The 20,681-nt window shown below is 44.6% G+C and overlaps 1 protein-coding gene across 3 annotated transcripts in view; it reads left to right on the forward strand.

Moving 5' to 3' along the window:
* Positions 1-20,681, forward strand: part of LYPD1 (LY6/PLAUR domain containing 1) — a 75,626-nt gene that overhangs the window by 38,559 nt on the left and 16,386 nt on the right. The window contains exon 3 of one of the 3 annotated variants that reach the window (XM_033946628.1): positions 2,490-2,667. The exons of the other annotated variants lie outside the window; for them this stretch is intronic. Within the exon in view, the coding sequence (XP_033802519.1) occupies positions 2,490-2,587 (98 nt within the window). The 3' untranslated portion in view covers positions 2,588-2,667. The remainder of the gene's footprint in view (positions 1-2,489; positions 2,668-20,681) is intronic. 3 annotated transcript variants of the gene reach the window in all.

Raw genomic sequence — 20,681 nt, forward strand, 5'->3', positions numbered from 1 at the left:
TATTCCCCCCCCCCCCCCTCCCGAGCAGGAAAGGAAAAGAAGTGAAGAGGTGGATTTTTCTTCCAGGTCCCTGTGACTTCCCTTTGAAGTGGTTTGTGCTCTAGCTATTCTCAGGTTTCCCAACTTTGCTCCGCCCCCCCCTACCCCCAATCAGACTAGCTTTCAACTTTGTTAAATTCATTTAATTTGTAACATCTTTCAATCAATGTTAACCGGCAGAATATTGTTAAAAGATGTGACCCTGGAAGGTAGGAGTGCCTATTGGCTCTGCAAAATAAGATTTTGGAAGGGAAGGGGGTATAATGATGGACAGGGAAAAGCCAAGCCCGCAAATGAAAAATGGGCAAGAACTGCATGCATAGAGAGAGAGAGAAAAAAAAAAGGTGACAGGTAGCAAGATACAGATGTTTCAGGTTTGGGAGGGAAAAGAAAGACAGAAATACAGAAACAGGCTAAGGAGAGAGAGAGAAATAAATAAATACAGACACACACACATATATTCTAGCACCCGTTAATGTAACGGGCTATAAGACTAGTATTAGTATATTTCTCAGCTATAGGTTTTTTTTCTAGGAAAAATGAGTCTGAGAAGTCTTTTTTACATGTTGATTTTCAATTTTAAATGCATTAATGAGCTCTCAACATCCTTATCCATTCTTTAATTATCTCTGGGATTGATTACTGCAAAACGTTGTACTACGGCATAACACAGAAAGAAATGAGGAAGTTTGCAAATTATACAAAACACAGCTGAAAATGCATACCATGGTTGTTATTGCTGTTGTATTTACTGTTGCTTAATAAAATAGATTTGAACATAAAAATCGTTACTAATTCAAAAAAATGTAACCACGTACCACCACTTCTGCAAAAGGCACACTGGTTACCAGTCCCACACAGAATTACTTACAAAATTGCGCTGTTAATCTTTAAAATCCGACAATTTAATACACCAATATTTCTGGACCGCCTTTTGATACCATTCACCCCACAGCATCTTTTGACTGTCCCCTCCTTAAAAGTAATAGGTACTAGGAGATCTACCGTATTTTCATGCATATAACGCGCATGTGTGTATAACACGCATATGCGTATAGCGCGCGGGTCCAAAGCATGTCTGTAAAAAAATTTTTTTATATAGCACGCACACGCGTATACCGCGCATGCTGCTATAACCTCCTCCCACTCCCGCTTACTTTCTAGCCTGCGAACCGGCATTCTCCCCCCCGCTCGCGTCACCCCCTCCCCCGCTATCCTACAACCCCCCCCCAGCACCGCAAAACATCTCTTACCCGATTGGGCACCGGCACCAGCACCAATGCACAGGACGTGCCAGTGCCCGAAGATCCTCCCTCGTTGGGCTGAGCTGGGCTGGGCTGTGCGGTGCAGGGAGATCCTCCTTCTTCCCTGTGCCGGGCTGGACTGGGCTTTGAGCATTTGCGCATGCTCAAAGCCTTCTGGTCTCGCTCTCTCTGAGATTCTCAATCTGAGAATCTCGGAGAGAGCGAGATCAGAAGACTTTGAGCATACGCAAATGCTCAAAGCCCAGTCCAGCCCGACACAGGGAACAAGGAGGATCTCCCTGCACCGCCCAGCCCAGCCCAACCAGGGAGGATCTTCGGGCACTGGCACTGGCACGTCCTGTGCATTGGTGCTGGTGCCGGTGCCCAATCGAGTAAGAGATGTTTTGCGGTGCTGAGGGGGTTGTAGGATCGCGGGGGAGGGGGGGGTGACGCGAGCGGGGGGGATGCCGGTTCGCAGGGGGGATGCCGGATCGGAATGAAAAAAAAAAGTTGTAAAACGCGCTCACACCTATAACGCGCACGGTTATGCACGGTTTGTAAAAATCGTGTATAACGCGCACGTTATATGCGGGAAAATACGGTACTATTTTTTCAGTTATAGCGCCTCAGCTCTGGAATAATCTTCCAAATTATTTGCGTACTGAACCCTCATTAGAAAAGTTCAAAGGTCTTTTGAAAAGTTTTCTGTATAACTTGCATTTGAGACAGAGATAAGAAAACTTACTTGCGCTTATATCCAGTCCCAATTAGTCCTTATTCACAGGATTTAAATCCTCCTCTCTTCTTTCACCTTCTTTCTCTTCTTTTCTTCTTTATCGTCATTTGTCGCCCCCCTCCTGATGTGTTATTCCTTAAATGTTTCTCCTCTTTCTTTAATGATTGTAGTTCATCCCCTTTCCTTTTGTATCGGTAATAAATTTGTATGTATATATTTTATTTTGTAATAAATTGTCTTATCGTTTGTCCCCTTTTTAATTTGTAATACGCATTGAAATATTTGATATTGCATGTACATCAAATTTTAATGAAACTTGATTTTGCACACAATTTAGCGCAAAAACACCTGGAAATGGACAAAAATGCTAAAGTTTCCAAACGTTTTGGCCAAAACTTTGTGCAAAGTACACTTTTGCAAAATCTCATTGCTCCTGGGTACATAAAATTGTATTTGTCTTGGTTTTGCAGGCTCTGTGCAGTTTTGCACAGTTTTGTTCATGGAGAAATCAAAGCCATGGAGAAAAAGAGTAGAAAAAGTAAAGGTTGGAAAAGAGGAGGAAAAGTAAAGGTTGGAAAAGAGGAGGAAAAGTAAAGGTTGGAAAAGAGGAGGAAAAGTAAAGGTTGGAAAAGAGGAGGAAAAGTAAAGGTGGGAGAATAAAGGTGACCCCTGAGTGTTGCGTTTCCTGTGCACTTACACTGTTCCCTTTCAGTGCTGGGTAGTAACTAGTTACAGTAACGCTAGTTACCATAATTAGTTACATTTTAAGGTAAATTTCAATGTAACTAGTTACTTTCTGGTACGATCAACTATATTAAGTAACTACTAACTAAATTTACAAGTTACTGCATTACTGTTTACATAGCATGCAGAACAATTGATGACAAATTTCCATTTAAGCGATCTTACTCATTAAGCTTTCTCTTGCCTTGCCACAGTGCATTACAGTACCGTATTTCCCAATGTATAGGCCACTGCCTATACATTGATTTTGCAAACTGGTCTAGTGGGTGCCGCTTGCTTAAATGGGGCGGCCTATCTTACAATCATCATCCTCCCCCCTTAAATACCTCCCTTGCCGGTAAACGCTGGACGGCTGACGACTGCCTCCTCCAATCATGCTGTGTAGGGCAGGAGCAACGTTTTTGATCTCAAGCCTCGTCCCGCACCTCTTCCTGAATGGATGCCGTCGCGGGGGGAGGATGATGATTGTAAGATAGGCCGCACCAAAAAAGTTCAGCTACTCCAGTAACGGCACACCTTATCTAATGGGTGGCTTATCTAAGAGTTTTAATACCTAAATCAGCATTTTCTTCGTCCTATACAGTGGGGCGGCCTATATATGGGGAAATATGGTAACTACCCATGTACTGGCTATATGTGGTGACAGCCATCCAAACAAGCTCTACTGAACTGAAAGAATTGCTTCATAAAAGGCTGGACTGTTTTTGTATACTTAAAGGGACTAATTTGCAAACTCATTTGCATGTACTGTTATTAGTAATAAAAAAGGTCTCTGAAGTGGCTCAGAGGCCCTAAATACTGGGGAGAGACCTTTTGAATGATTAGAAGCGACTTTCTCAACTTATGTACAATTCTCTCGTCTGTATCACTCAGCATTTCTTTCTCTGGCATTTGAAGTTATTAACACCTCCTCTGGGTTCCTTGAAAAAGACCCTCGAAACATGGCCCATGTCGGGACCTGCTAACACACCTCTGAGTTAAGTAGGAATTATTTTTCCTTTTTTTGCCACTGAAAAACACATTTAATATCTAAAAAGTACTCCAATTTCACCTATTTGCATTATAGCCATACATAGTGATGGGACGGTGGGTTCGGCTATAGGAGCCATGGCTCCTGGTCGGATTACACATATCTGAGTGTATGTAAAAGTGCATAAATTTCATTGTACTTGAAATTTGTTTGACCTTTATTTTCGATTTTCAGTCTGAGAAGTCTTGTTTCCAACGTTATATTTGTTACTGATTTTGACCTCTCAGCCCTGTATTCTTCAGAGTATTTTCCTCACCTCCTAGCATTTTTGACTTAGTCTTCAGAATAAGCTGACATATGGACCTCCTACAACAGAAGCTTTTTTGGAGTTACCATACACTGGATTGATATCAGCACATTAGAATGAAAGTCTGCAGCATTGGCATGTTCATGTTTGCGAGGATGACCTGCTTTTGACCAAATTGTATTCACACTCGAGAAAATCCATTCCAAATTTTGTATCACTGACACAGTTCTGTGCACAGTTACTGCCAATGGATCAAACTTTAATAAGGCGTTCAAGGCATTCTCAGAGACGGAAACAGTGGATGTAGAATCAACACAAGTTGTGCCCTCACAAATCGACAATGGAGAGGTGACCTTAACAAGCATTGCAGTCATCCTAGACAACCAAATAGGTGCAGAAGCAACAGAGTATGCTCTTCCATCTCACCATCCCTGTAGTGCCTACACCAGGGGTGCCCAATACGTCGATCGCGATCGACCGGTAGCTCAGGAAGGCATCATGAGTCGATCGCGGAGCCCATCCCGGGCTCCGTGATAGACTCGTGTTGCCGTCCTGATCTAGCAGGCCGATCAGCCTTCCTCTGTGTTCTCCCTAGGGCCTTTTAGCTGGGAGGTCTGCCCAGCTGTCATCTGCTGCTGCTGCTGCCGCCGTTGCTGAACATTTAAAAAAAAAAACCCGGCTTGGAGATTTCAGCCTGTAGCGAACTTATGCTCCGGGCTCTAATGTGTGTGTGCCGGCTTCTCTTCTCTTCCCTCCGAAACCGGAAGTTATGTTCGTGGAATATAAATGATAATTAACATTTTCTATGCGTACAGTGTGCTTTGTGTTTTTTTTAAAATTTTATTGTTGGTAGATCATTTTGACTTGGCCATTTTAAAAGTAGCTCGCAAGCCCAAAAAGTGTGGGCACCCCTGGCCTACACAATGAACTTGATTGCTGTGTCTTATTCAAAAGGGGCCAATGAAGATGCAAATTACAAGGTTAAACCGTAGAACCTTGGTGAAATGCAGTGCCCTGTGGAGCACGTGCAGTAAAAGCCCACAGGCAGCTGAAATAGTGTACAAAACTTCAGAAACCATACTTCGCACTGCACTAGATGTTACTAGATGGAATTCATTCTGTTATGCTGTTGGCAAAGTGTATTCTATTATGGAGAAGTATGAAACTAATTGCTGTACCTTAACTATCTCTAATCTAGTAAATTTCTGATTAAGTCACAGTCCTGTAATTAGTACCTGATCCTGTGATTCTCCTGGAAATGTCCAGCTTACCTCTTTTGTAATCCACCTAGAACTGCATGGTTAAGGCGGAATAAAAGTCAGTAATGTAATGTAACTGTTCTCAATGATATCTGCGAAAAACTTTCCCTAATAGCTTTCTGCTCAAATGAAATTGCTTTTGGGGCAGTGTATATTAAGGTGATGAAATCGATTTCTATGGCACTGGACACACTGCAGGCTGAAGACCAGGGTTTCATGAGAGTTCTGCCGATTCCTTCCCTGCATGCCCATCTTACCTCCATCAGGCCTTCGCTCAAATCTGCCAGCCTAGTTGATGCTCTAATGAATGGAATCATTAAGCGCTTTGGTTCACTTGAAACTAAGGATGATTTGATAGTAGCAACAAATTCAAGCTGTGCTGGATCCAGTCAGATGCTGCCAGAGCTCATGCAAAATACTTGCTGATGCAAGCAACGCAGACTCAGGCTGACTCTGCAAACACAACTCCTAATGCAGCACCAAGTTCCAGTGAAGACGCCGGCTTCTTTTGCTTCTATGAATCAAATAAAGGGGACAACGCTGTGCAGTTCTTGAATGATGCTGGATATGATGCGTATATCCAGTCTTTAGCGCTATCCAACTGTGAAAGAAGTGTATATTCTGAAGAATATGAGCCTTAAATCAAGCGCACAAATGGAGAGACTCTTCAGCATGAGTGGACAGATTATTACACCATGCAGGAACAGTTTAACCGAAGAGCATTTTGAAATGCTTTTTAATGCTCAGAGCCAATAAGAAACTCATTTGAAAATAAAGTGCTTGTAATATCCATATAGTTCACACAGTTATAATTAATAAACAAAGCAACTATTAATTACCTAGCTAATTGTTTAGTGACCAGTAAACAACACTATTTACATTTAGTGAAGAGTAACTGAAATCAGTAACTAGTTACTTTTTGTCCCATGTAACTAGTTACTTTTTTTTTGCAGTAACTAGCACAGCACTAATTATAACGAGCTGAAGCCAGAAAGGACCATTGGATATTGTTAAAATTTTCCTTCACTTTAGTTATGGAGATGAGAAAGGAATATGGAGGTTAGGTTTTCATCTAACGGCGGTGAGTGCTTTTATGGCCACTGCTAATGCTAGGCGATGTCCTGGCATTGAGGGGTCCTATTTTAAGGTGCGTTAACCGATTTAGTATGCACTAAAGATTAGTGCAAGGCAGCTAAAGACTAAGACATCCATTATATTCCTATGGGCATCTTTAGCGTGCTAAATTAGTTAGCGCACCTTAATAAAGACCCCTGAATATCTGAGATTCACCCAAAGCAGATTACAATACATTGAATAATGATCAGGTACTCTTATGGGTTCCCTCATGGGAAATGGCCAAGATCTTGCTATTTGAACTCCTTCTTTTAATTGGTCTAATTCCCCCCATATTGTGAAGGATTTATTGGAAAACCTAGTTAATTTGGAGGGGGGGGGGGTTCATTCTTTTTTTTTTTTTTTTAAATTGTATCTATTTCTGTAACAAGTGGATCCTTATGTGTATATTGTTTGAAAATGAATAATAATAATAAAAAAGCCCTCCTGCCTCGCTGCTAAACCGGTCACTGTTGCGAGTTCTGGCTTCAGCTGTGGCACTTCTGCTCAGCGTTGAGCGGCTTCCTGAATGGCTCCAGTGAATCTCGTGAGAATTTGCGGGAGCCATTCAGGAAGCCGCTCATCACGGAGCAGAAGTGCGCTTTGGTGCTGGCTGCTCGGCACTGAGCGGCTCCCTGAATGACTGCGACGAGTCTCTCGAGAATTCTCGGGAGTCATTCAGGAAGCTGCTCAGCGCCACGCAGCAGCGCCAAATCGCGCTCCTGCTCGGTACAGCTGAAGTCAGAAGAACTTGCAGCAGCGACCAGTTTAGCGGAAAGGCAGGAGCGTGGAAAGCTAGCTCCTGCCCGCTACACCTCTGGATCACCAGGGATCCCAGGTACGCAGCAGAGAGGAGGTACAATAGACAAGGCAGGGAGGGGGGGCAGGGTGCGGAGCCTGGTAGGGCAGGGAGGGAAGGAGACTGAGTGCAGAACCAGGCAGGGGAGGGGCGCTGGGAACTGATCCTAGCAGGGCAGGGCATTTGAATATTAAGCCACCGAACTTATATTCGAGTCATCCATTTTTCCTCCTTTTTGGGGGGAAAAATGGAGGTCTCAACTTATATTCGGATTGACTTATATTCAAGTATATATGGTATTTGGCTTTTTCCCAAGTACTTGTAACCTGGATTAGTCACCTTGAAGACGGGATACAGGGTTATATGGACCATTGGTCTGACCCAGTAAGGCTACTCTTATGGTCTTATGTCACCCATGTTGAGGCATTTGCCGGCACCTAACAACACCTACCTGAACATTAGGCATGGTTAGGGGTGGAAAATAATCATGGTATGGCCTAGGCATCCGAGTTATGCGCTGGCAAATTAGGCCAGCAAAATCCTGGCCTAACAGACCAGCATCTAATGCTAGGATTCCTAGTGTTGCCTAAGTTGAGTTAAGCGCTGGAAGGTGCGATTCCATAGTGGTTAATTGACAACATAAAAACATAGAAGATGACGGCAGAAAAGGGCTACAGCCCATCAAGTCTGCCCACTCTGCTTACCCACCCCCTGTCTATGCCCTAATGACCCAATTTCCTTATCTTGACCCTCGTAGGGATCCCACATGGGTATCCCATTTATTCTTAAAGTCTGGCACGCTGTCTGTCTCGATCACCTGCACTGGAAGCTTGTTCCAATGATCAACCACTCTCTCTGTGAAGAAATACTTTCTGGTGTCGCCATGAAATTTTCCGCCCCTGAGTTTGAGCGGGTGCCCTCTTGTGGCCGAGGGTCCCTTGAGAAAGAAAATATCATCTTCCATTTCGACACGTCCCGTGAGGTACTTAAATGTTTCGATCATGTCTCCCCTCTTCCTACGTTCCTCGAGAGTGTAGAGCTGCAATTTGTTCAGTCTCTCTTCGTACGAGAGACCCTTGAGCCCCGAGATCATCCTGGTGGCCGTCCGCTGAACCGATTCAATTCTGCGCACATCTTTACTGTAATGTGGCCTCCAGAATTGCACACAGTACTCCAGATGAGGTGGAGCCTAGGTGCCATTAGGTGCTGTTTAGAGTCAGGTCCAGAATGCAAATCTTTTGGCCACTGTTAGATAAACTTGCGTGCGAACAGAAGAATTATGGCATGTGCCATTAATTTTCACAGGATGCCATAAACTTGGAGCTCTAGATATATTGCCAGGCAGAAGCAGCTTTCTGATGCCAAAGCTGTAGGGCATGTTCTCTTATTAATAAATTGTATCCAATCTTTCACTTGCCTGCATGGCTATAAAGAAAGCAGGAGATATAACTGAACGAAGTGCATTAAATAAGGCCTAAGCCGGGGAGAGTTTATTATAAGTTCCATTTCTGTGTCTGTTAAATACAGTGAAGAAACGACGGTATTATCAGCTGATTCCTTGCACTGTAGGCTGGAGAGCCCTGAAAGAGATCCGAACGCACAAGTGATGAAGTGTGGTATTATTTTAAAGGAAGCTGTGATACGCGGTCCAGTGGGTTTCATTTCTCACAGGACATGGGCGATAGCTTTTAATGCTTTTCAATTTCTGGGGCCTGTATGAAGGAGGATGGGATGTGTTGCCCATAGGCTGGGGAGCTGGGATTATCATCCAGCGAGATTGTTTCTGTCGCACAGTGCACATAAATGAGACTGGATCTGAAATGTAGCTCGCTGAGATGTAGACACTCATTTAATGTAAAGCACTGCGCTAAAAGACAGTGTCCGGATGTCATCTTAGGTATCCACAGTAAGCCTTTGGGAGTGTGAAATAATAGAGGACCTTGAGCATCTGGATGTGTGCCATAAACTCACATTCAGGTGTGCAAGGGATATGCAATGTTGCACAATACATGTATGCAAAATACATGAGGTGTGCATTAATCTGTGCATTACCAGACATACAATTCATTCTAATGCAAGCTCAGAGGGTTTTATTGATAAACTAGTCTTATAGAATATATGTGTGTGTGTCTGTCTTTTTTATTTTTTCTCTCTCCTTAGCCGCTTTCTGTATTTCTGTCTGTCTTTTTTTTTTTCCTTGGCTGTCCACTACCACCCCTTGCCTGCTCCCCCTGTCCATTCTCCCTTCCTTTTACCTCCCCTGTGTCCTCCACCACCCCATCACTGCTCACCTTATCCAGCAGAAGCCCTTCTCCCTTTGTTTTACCTCCCCCTGTCCATCATCACCTCCTTCCTGCTCCCCCTGTCCAGCAGTAGGCCTGTCTTCATTTTTCTGCCCCCCTCCCTGTTCATCAGCACCTCTTCCCCTGTCCATCAACCCCTTTTCTGCCCCTCCATTTCCGTGTGTTGCAGCATTTCCCTCCCACCCCACTTCCCTGTGCAGTATTTTCCTCCCCCCCATACCTTCCTCCTGAACTTCATGCCCTACCTATGTCGACATCCGCCTCGGTGGGGGGGGGGGGAGGAAGAGAGAGAGAGCGCTTCGGGCAGCCAGCAGTCGCGGCGGCCGACATCCGACTCGGGACACAGCGGTCGACATTCGCCTCGGGTGGGGGGGGGGAGGAAGAGAGAGAGCGATCTTCAGGCGGCCAGCAGCCGCCGCGGCCGACATCCACCTCGGCGGAGGGGGGGTGGGGAGGAAGAAGACCGTAAGCCACGCATGCGCACTTCCTAGCTACAGCTCACGGAAAACGGACGCACGCGTAGGAACTGCGCATGCGCGGCTTACCGTTTTATTATATTAGATGTGTGGAATGGACAAAAAAAAAAACTATGAGGAGAAAACAGTCCAAACTAAATTCAGAATGAAATGGAAGTTTTTGTTGTATACATCCCTAGTATGGAGAGTGTGGCATAATAGTTATAGCTACAGCCTCAGCCCCCTGAGGTTGTGGGTTCAAATCCTGCGCTGCTCCATGTGATCCTGGGCAAGTCACATAAATCCTTCACTGACCCAGGTACATTAGATAGATTGTGAACCCACCGGGACAAATATGCCTGAAGTACCTGTAACTTTGAGTGTGGTTGTAACACTACAAAAAGGTGGTATACAAGTCCCAATTCCTTTATAACAGAATATCTGCACTGAAATTCTAAAAGGTGCCAATTGTATCCTTATTTTACAGAGGCAACATACGAGGGGGTGCTGAAAAGTTCTCAGCCTAACCAACCAACTTCCTAAATTCTGAGGGGGTCCTTTTACTAATGGGCGTGTTAGTGTTTAGCGCGTGCAAATCTTTAGCGTGCACTAAATTGGCTAGCGCGCCTTGGTAAAAGAGGGGATGAGTGATATTTTGCCACTGTAGCTGAAAAGAATGTTGTTATATTTTGTGAAGTGCCAATTTGCAGAAACGAAATTCTCTGTTTTGACATTGTTTCAGATCATTGATTGAACCATATCCACGCCATTCTCTACTTGATTGGGCTGAGAACGTTTCAGCACCCCTTGTAGTGCGAAGAGTTTCAGTATCTGGTAACCAAAGCTCAGATTGTGATGTCATAATGCCTCATTCCACCAATAAGAGCCAACCTCATCAGTGATGTCACAATGACTTGATTGTCCTACACTTGGCTCACTTTTATTATATATGACAGGGTGCTGAAAAGTACTCAGCCCCATCAACCAGCTTAAATATATTTTGCCACTGTAGCTGAAAAGAGTGTTATCTTATTTCATTACGTACCAATTTGAAGAAACAAAATTCTGTGTTTTGACATTGTTTCAGATCATTGAACCATAGCCACGTCATTCCCTTCTTGGTTGGGCTGAGAACTTTTCAAGACAGGAGCAGTTTTATCAGTAGATTTTTGCACTGCTGACCTCAAGTTTCTAAAGTATCAAAGGCACCTTACCATGTCTTTTCTTGCATGCACCACTGTCCACCATAGCGTTTTTCAGTGACTTTCCATACAGGGGACCAAATTCAATATATGACGCTGAAAAATCAGCAATAAATGCGCGCTAAGCGTTATTCTTTAGATGGCTCTCTGAGTTGGGCGCCATTTATAGAATGCACTTAGCATGACTAAATTTAGGTGTGGCCATTTACACCAGCTGAAACCTGGTGTAATTTGGAGCAGGCGTATTCTGTAACAGTTTGCACAAATCGTTGGAACATTATGGGGAAAAGAGTGTGGTGTAATGGCTAAAGCTGCAGCCTCAGCCCCCTGAGGTTGTGGGTTCAAATCCTGCACTGTTCCATGTGACCCTGGGCAAGTCACTTTATCTAATGTACCTGGGGCAGTGAAGGATTGATTGTGAGCCCACCGGGACAAATAGGGAAAATGCCTGAAGTACCTGTAACTTTGAGTGAGGTTGTAACACAAAAAGGTGGTATACAAGTCCCAATCCCTTTATAACAGAATATCTGCCTTGAAATTCTAAAAGGTACCAGTTTTATCCTTAGTTTACAGAGGCAACATACGAGGGGGTGCTGAAAAGTTCTCAGCCCTGGGAGAAAATAATTGATTATGTATATTTGTAAGTTGAATGCGCTTTTATTGATTTATTGTATGTGATATATTTGTGCATTGCACTATTGAAGTTTGGAAAATCAATAAAGAACTTAAAAAAAAAAAAGTTCTCAGTCCAACCAACCAACTTCCTAAATTCTGAGCACTATTTTACCATTGTAGCTGAAAAGAGTATTATATTTAGTATTATATTTAGTTAAGTTCCAATTTGCAGAAATGAAATTCTCTGTTTTGGCATTGTTTCAGATCATTGATTGAGCCATATCTACGTCATTCTCTTCTTGGTTGGCCTGAGAACTTTTCAGCACTCCCTCATAGTGTGAAGAGTATCAGTCTCTGGTAACCAGAGCTGAGATGGTGATGTCATAATGCTGCATTCCACCAATAAGAGCCAACCTCATCAGTGATGTCACAATGGCTTGATTGTGTTATACTTGGCTCACTTTTATTACACACCAGGGGGTGCTGAAAAGTTCTCAGCCCATCCGACCAACTTCCTAAATTCCGAGTGTTATTTTGCCACTGTAGCTGAAAAGAGTGTTGTTATATTTGGCTAAGTGCCAATTTGCTGAAATGAAATTCTATGTTTGGACATTGTTTCAGATCATTGATTGAACCATATCCACATCCATGGGCTGATTTTCAGCACCTCCTCGTAGATGTCTATGCATCTTTATAAAATAGCTGCCCTGTGCCTGTAGCTTCTTATTTTATCAAAGGCATTCTACCTCCAAGAATGCCTATTTGTGTGTTCATGGGGCATTATCCTCCTTTTTCTTTTTACTTCAACATAAAAGTATGCCATGGTCTTAGGCACATGCACTTTTCACACACTGTTTTATAAAAGGCTTTTCTGTGTATGAAACAGGCTTTCCTTTGAGAAAACTCTCGATATAATTATCCTCAGGAGATACTGTACCATCCTGGATCAGACTATTTGATTCATCCTGCAGTGACAAATTCCACAGCTTAATGGTACATTGGCAAAAAAAAAAAGAAATACTTTTCTTAAATTGTAAGTCTGCTACTGATGTATCGGATTGTCATCTGATCTTAGTACCTTTTGAAAGTATAAATAAGCATTTCCCACACCATCCGGGATTTTACAGCCTCTGTCAGAGCCCCTCTCAGTTTAGAAAGCCCTATGCTGTTTCGTAAATGTTCACAAGAGGAGGTTTAAATACTGTAGTGTCATAGTAATGATTGAAACGTTCAGAAATGATCGATCCGAGGTGCTCACGGTAGCAGGGGCATCTTAAAGGGCCGCCGGGGCATTAACAACTGAACAAGAGTGGACGTCCGAGCGGACGCTCTAATACCGTAGAGCACGCTTGTCAGATTGCTCAGTTGACTGACTCCTCACTTCCTGCCCCTGCTTGTACAGTGTCAGTGCATGTAGCGGAACAGCAAACGAACCATTTCACTGTCGAGGACTGGGCGGGGGGGGTAACCTTCCCCCCAGCACTTAAAAAGGGAAGGAATTTTATGTTTAGCTCATGCCTTTCACAGCAGTAGCTCAAGGCAAGTTTTATCCAGACGTGTTCCTGTCCCCAGAGAGAATATAAGAAGCGCCATCCCCGGATCAGACCTTCGGTCCATCAAGTCCGGTGATCCGCACACGCGGAGGCCATGTCAGGTGTACACCTGGCGTAATTTTTAGTCACCCATATCCTTCTATACCTCTCGTAAGGAGATGCGCATCTAGTTTGCTTTTGAATCCTAGGACGGTTGATTCCACAATAATCTCCTCTGGGAGAGCATTCCAGGTGTCAACCACTCTCTGAGTGAAGCAGAACTTCCTGATATTAGTCCTGAACTTGTCCCCCCCTTAGCTTCATTTCGTGTCCTCTTGTCCGTGTCAAATTGGACAATGTAAATAGTTTTTTCTGTTCTATTTTGTCGATTCCTTTCAGTATTTTGAAAGTCTCGATCATATCCCCTCGCAGTCTCCTTTTCTCAAGGGAGAACAATCCCAGTCTCTTAAGTCGATCCTCGTATTCCATATTCTCCTTACCTTTTACTAGTTTTGTTGCTCGTCTCTGCACCCTCTCCAGCAGTTTTATATCCTTCTTTAGGTTGGGAGACCAATGTTGGACACAGTATTCCAAGTGGGGTCTGACCATTGATCTATAAAGCGGCATTGTGACCTTCTCCGATCTACTCGTGATTCCCTTCTTTATCATGCCTAACATTCTATTTGCTTTCTTTGCCGCCGCCGCACATTGTGCCGATGGTTTCAGGGTCCTATCTATCAGTACACCCAGGTCCTTTTCTTGTTCGCTCTTACCTAGAGTTGCACCTGACATTCTATACTTGTGTTCCTTATTCTTACTGCCTAAATGCATCACTTTGCATTTCTCCACGTTAAACTTCATCTGCCATTTCTCCGCCCATTTCTCTAACTGACCCAAATCTCTCTGGAGTTCCTCGCTATCCTTTTGCGATCTGATTGCCCGGCATAGCTTAGTGTCGTCTGCAAGCTTGACGATCTCGCTGGATGTTCCTTCTTCTAGGTCATTTATATAGATATTAAATAAGATCGGCCCAAGTACCAATAAGATCGGCTTACAGCTGCGGCAGTGCAGGGTTAAGTGGCTTGCCCAAGGACACGAGGAGTGTCAGTGGGATTTGAACCCCGTCTTCTCTACCCACTTCTCTAGCAATTAGGCTACTGTTCTACACCATTAAAGCAAACCACTAATGACAAATCTTAAAGGCTGTCCCCTGGATGCTATATATGGTGCCCAGATTTGCATGCCAAAATTTGGGAGTGTTCCCAACTGCATGCACAAATTAATTGACTAATTATCAATGGTTGGGTTAATTGGCACCCATTAAAATTTGGCTGTGCAGTTTTATATAAGGCATGATGCCTAACTGCAGTATACTAGCATGTGACTCAAAGGGGGACATGGCCATGTGTATGTCACAGGAACGGTGTTCCCCCGCAAATCGAAAACTCATTCATGGTCTGCTCTGACCGCCTCATCCTGTAGTAAAGTCGGGCTACACTAATCAGGAGCTGCATGTCAAAGCAGCTTGTGATTGGTGTAGCATGACTCTACTACAGGAAGAGGTGGTCATAGAAACAGACGGCAGATAAGGGCCACGGCCCATCTAGTCTGCCCACCCTAATGACCCTCCCCTACCTTTACCTTGTGAATAGATCCCATGTGCTGATCCCATTTGGCCTTAAAATCAGGCATGCTGCTGGCCTCAATCACCTGCAGTGGAAGACTATTCCAGCGATCAACCACCCTTTCAGTGAAAAAGAATTTCCTGGTGTCACCTCGCAGTTTCCCGCCCCTGATTTTCCACGGATGCCCTCTTGTTGCCGTGGGTCCCTTAAAAAAGAAGATATCTTCCTCCGCTTCAATGCGGCCCGTGAGATACTTGAACGTCTCGATCATGTCCCCCCTCTCTCTGCGCTCCTCGAGCGAGTATAGCTGTAGTTTGTCTAATCGTTCTTCGTCCAGGAGATCTTTAAGTCCCGAGACCATCCGGGTGGCCATTCTCTGAACCGACTCCAGTCTCAGCACATCCTTGCGATAATGCGGCCTCCAGATTTGTACACAGTATTCCAGGTGAGGCCTTACCATGGATCTATACAAAGGCATAATGACTTACGGCTGACGAAACCCCTGCGTCGGAGCAGACCGCAAATGATTTTCTTCACCCGCCGGTGCTCCCAGCTGCCCTCTCCTGCCTTTTGACAGGCGAAAAACCGCATTCCTGTTTTTTTGAAATTCGCGGGGGTTCCTGGAACGGAACTCCTGCAAATTTTTTGGGGAGTACTGTATTCCGAAAAAGAATACTGTCTGTGCACCAAACCTGGGCAGCAGCATTTACACCACTTTTCAGCAGATGAACCGTAAGACTGGCACCCAAATTTAGGTATGGGAATTGAAGAGCCTGAGAGCTGGTGTCGATGGGTGACCTTAATGGGCTGGATGACCCGAGCTGGTCACCCGTGCAGTCCTTCTCACAAGCCTGGGTAGGCATGGTTAGGCTGGGTTGAGCGGGCAAGCATGAGGTGAAATGCGGCTTCCCGCTGGCAGAGTGAAACAGGATTGGTCTTCAAGGGGGCGCAAGGAATTATGGGTCGGGGTGTATTTAAAGATTTTTGCCTCCAAGGCATGGGGTTCTTCCCTGCACCTCGGAGGCGACTCTTCCTTCCACCCACCCCTAGGTGTTGGGATTTTGTGTTGAGGGAGATGCTTGGGGCTTCGTGTTGTCGCAGCTGCGGTAATCCCAGGCTACAGGGTTCTGGGCTCATCAGGTGATGAGCGGTTATTTGGAAGTGAGCGAAGTTCTTTTGGTCAGGTGACCAGACAAGGGGGCATGGAGCTCCATGTCTACTCCCCATGCTAGCATCCCCTATCCACCATCCCGTCCCCCCCTGAAACCCCCAAAATGGCAGGAGGGATGCCCACTCCCTCCTGCCAGCGGCAGGTCTATAGCAGTCGGGTTTTAGGATCATAAAACCCCATGCAAAATAGCCAAGCAAATATTAGTGAATCAGTCGCTTGGCTATTTTGCATGGGGTTTTACAAATTTGCATGGCCAGATCGGAAAATAGGCGATCGAGGGGAAAAACACGCGGTGGGCCGGTTAGCAGTGATCGTTAGCAGAATCGGGTCGGTTAGCAGTGATCGTTTAGCGACGGTTTAGCTACAATCGCTGTCTTTAGTGAATCGGGGCCTTTGTTGTTGAGGTGCTGTGAAGCATGGATGGAGCAGGGGTGGAATAAGGATAAGAAGGAGGTGGGGGAAGGGCAGGTGGTAAAGGCACAACTTGACCATTCCACATCCAGCTGTTATGATGCTAAGCAGGATTTTAGGTGTCTTGAAATGCGAGGCTTGTTTGTTAGGCTGCTGGCCTCACTCTCCTCATAGTCCTTCTTGCCAATACTGTACAAGGTAGCAGCGAATTACCCCACGGTCCCTTTGGGTTCATGATCGTAATGTCATCAACAGCATCCCGGTCCCGATCTCCAGTTGCCCTCCCTCTGTATTGCAATTTGTGCTGCAGCTATTAGAGGTTACTTGGGACAAGCCCCGGCAGATGTTTTCGTTTTGCCAACATATGGTATCCTCCCACATTTCCTCTGCAAGATCCCATCACTGTTGCCTGCCGAACTAATATGCCTTCAATGTCATCACCCTATCGGCGCCGAAAACCTTGACAGGAATAATTCTTCTGTTGGGGGGGAAAGGGAAGTCTGGGGGAGAACAGCAGCGCGTGGCGAGGCTAGTTAACTGTCGAGACGCTGTACCGCACAGCTGACCAGGTGCTGTCACTGCATATCAGCGGAGAGATGAAAAGCAAAAGGCTAAAACTGAACTGACACAGGAAATATAATTGGAAAATGAAAAACTGAACATGTTTAAACAATTCGGCAAAGTAAAGTGCTAAGCTAACATTGACCTTCCTTGATACACACTGCAGCTTTTATGCAAACATAATTTTTGGATGTCTGTTTTGTTTTGGCGTGCTGCATGGCATTGTGCACTTCCTTCCTGCAATAGGTGAAGGGGTGCCCCAGATTCTTAAACATCTACAGGACAGGAAGCGTAACCAGCTCTTCCCTTCATCTGTATTTCTTGTATCTTCATCTGAGTTCCGGGCGACATGATTATAGAAGGCAGCTCGTCCAATAGATATTGCGGGGTATCTCAGAATTATCTGCAATTTCTTTTAACATCTGAAGAATGTAAGATAATGAAAATAGATTGAAAAGATTTCTTTTAAGTCAAGCATTGAGTCCAGACCTTCTGCTAGACCAGGGGTGCCCAATAGGTCGGTCGCGATCGACCGGTAGTTCGCCAAGGCAAAGTGAGTCGATCATCCAGGACTCACTTTGCCTTGGCGATCTATCGGGCCGATCAGTCTTCCTCTCCCCGACGTCAATTCTGCCGTCGGAGAGGAAGTTCAGGCCAGCCAATCGCTGCCTGGCTGGGCAGAACTTCCTCTCCGACGGCAGAATTGACGTCGGGGAGAGGAATGCTGGTCGGCCTGAAGCAGGGAGAGCATGGGGTGGCGTCGGCGTCGACTTTGGGGCCTGTTATCCATTGGTGGCATTTGGGTCCTGTTCCCCAATGGCAGCGGCAGTGGCAGTGGCTTGGGGAAGGGCAGGGAGAAAGAAAGAAAGGGGGCAGGCAGGGAAACAGAAGGAAAGAAGAGAAACAGAAAAAAAGAAAGGGGGCATGAAGAGAGAAAGAAAGAAAGGTCAGGGAGAGAGGAAGAAAAAGTTGGGAGAGGGAATGAGGTGTGGAGGAGAGGAAGCATACAGGCTGAAAGAAGGGAAGAAAGATTGGATGCACAGTGAGAAGAAGAAAGTGCAACCAGCGACTCATGAAATCCCCAGACAAGGTAGGAAAAATGATTTTATTTTAAATTTAGTGATCAAAATGTGTCTGAATTTATATCTGCTGTCTATATTTTACAATATGGTCCCCTTTTACTAAACCGCAATAGTGGTTTTTAGCGCAGGGAGCCTATGAGCATCGAGAGCAGCACTGGGCATTCAGCGCAGCTCCCTGTGCTAAAAAATGCTATTGTGGTTTAGTAAAAAGGGAGGGGAGTGGGTATTTGTCTATTTTTGTATGGTTGTTATTGAGGTGACAGTGCATAGAGTCATCTGCTTTGACCTCTTTGAAAAAACCCCGGAATAGGAATGATAATTAATAATTCTGTGCGTACAGTGTGCGTTGTGTTTTTTTTAAATTTTATTGTTGGTAGATCATTTTGACTTGGTCATTTTAAAAGTAGCTCGCTAGTCAAAAAAGTGTGGGCACCCCTGTGCTAGACGTTCCCACTTTAAAGGAACAGAAAGAGCAGAAGTTTAGATCCAGGCTGTTCTCTGTCATGGCTCCTATTTGGTGGAACGGCCTACCTAAGTAGCGGTGTCAGGTCAAAAGCACGCCGGGACAAAGGCGCGCCCAGACAATTGAGCACAGCGCGCGCCACCACGCAGCTCTAAATTACTGTTTTTAGGGCTCCGACGGGGGGGCGAGGGAGGGGAACCCCCCCACTTTACTTAATAGACATCGTGCCGCGTTGTGGGGGGTTGTAACTCCCCACATTTTACTGAAAACTGCACTTTTTCCCTGTTTTTAGGGAAAAAGTTCAGTTTACAGTAAAATGTGGAAGGGTTACCAAACCCCTACCATCAAACCGCTACCAAACCCCTCATAACGCCGACGCGATGTCTATTAAGTAAACTAGGGGGGTTCCCCAACAAAACCCCCCATCGGAGCCCCTAAAAACTGTAATTTAGAGCGGCAGCGCGCGCTGCGCTCAATTGTCGGCACGCGCTTTTGTCTTTCACGCCATTGTCTATGAACCCTAAGTAGCTTATGCCTGGAGAATAATGTGAAGCATTTTAAGAAGCTATTGAAAACAATAGCTTTATACAGTCTAATGTTTTGCTAGTGAAAATATGCGGTGATGGTTACCGGCTAATAAGGGTGTATTATTTTATTTTATCGTACTTTCATTTTTGACTTTTCCTGTTAAGATGTTTTTTGCTGTTAATTTTTTTTCTTATTTTATGAATGTGATTGATTTTATGCAAACTGCTTTTAACAAACGTATATGTTGTATAGCTGAATATACGTTTTTAATTTAAATAAAAGTAAAATATAAAGAAAATGAAAGTGTGGTCAGAAGTTGCTGTTTTGAAACAAAGAATACTTGGCACTTTTGTTTTCGTTCAAAATCAAGGGCTTCTTTTACTAAGCTGCGGTGGCGTTTTTAGCGCGTGCTGCAGATTAGCGCGCGTGCTAACCCCCGCACTACGCAGAAAAACTAACGCCAACTCAATGGAGGCGTTAGCGTCTAGCGTGCGCTAAAACCTCTAGCGCAGCTTGGTAAAAGGAGCCCCAAGTTACATAAAGCAGCTGCTTTCACGATCTGCCGATTAAAGGGTTAAATCATTTTAAGCAACTGGGTTAAATCAATATAAGCTGTCGAAACAGTCATGGGACGGTAGTATGGAATGCTGCTACTATTTGGGTTTTTGCCAGGTGACTTGGATTGGCCTCCGCAAAGACGGGATACTGGGCTAGAAGGACCATTAGTCTGCCCCATTAAGGCTTTTCTTATGTTCTTAATACAACATGGTAGCTTGAAATAAAGACAAAATACGCTGTTGTGTAGTCAACGAGAAGTCTGAAGGGACACGGAAGCAAATAATTTACCTTTTGTGAAGTGTGTTTTCCTTGTCCTCAATATTTTTTATTTCTTCCATTTGTGTATCGCATATACCTATACAAGCTCTAGGCGACATTACAGAGGAAGGGGTTAGAAGAGGGTAGGGAGGACTATGGAGGGCAGGAAGGAGTGGAGAGGAGAGAAGCATGTAGAATATTTCACAGAAATTCCTAACTTTACAGATAGGAGCATCATCAATCTGTAAATGATATCTAAATGAATTAAAGTAATATGTAAAAAGGAATAGAAGGGAGGAACCGTTAAACAATAGAATTCAGTTAATAAAATAAAAACAATTGGGGTAAAAACAATGGAATAAAATTTTAAATAATTCATGAACTGGAAGAAAAAAAATTGAAAAACAAAATCAAATAAGTCTGGCAGAAGTCCAATTTCCTGAAGCAGCTCTGTTGCCTCAGCATATTTTAAATAATCCCAACGACAAAAGTCCAGACGGGACAGATATCAGCTCGGGCTTTCCAGCTGCTGCAGCCCCGACTCATCGCTTCCAGGCAGAAGATGCACAGAGATAGAACAATCCAGTGCCGGGCCGCATTGCTCCCGGTGGGCGGCGGATTCTCATGGGCAGCTCCCGAAAAATACAGCACTATGTCTCCATCGGACAACCAGGAGGAGTCCACGGCACGGTCCCACTCCACGGAT

This window comes from Geotrypetes seraphini, chromosome 5 (genome assembly GCF_902459505.1).
Source record: "Geotrypetes seraphini chromosome 5, aGeoSer1.1, whole genome shotgun sequence".
NCBI lineage: Eukaryota > Metazoa > Chordata > Amphibia > Gymnophiona > Dermophiidae > Geotrypetes > Geotrypetes seraphini.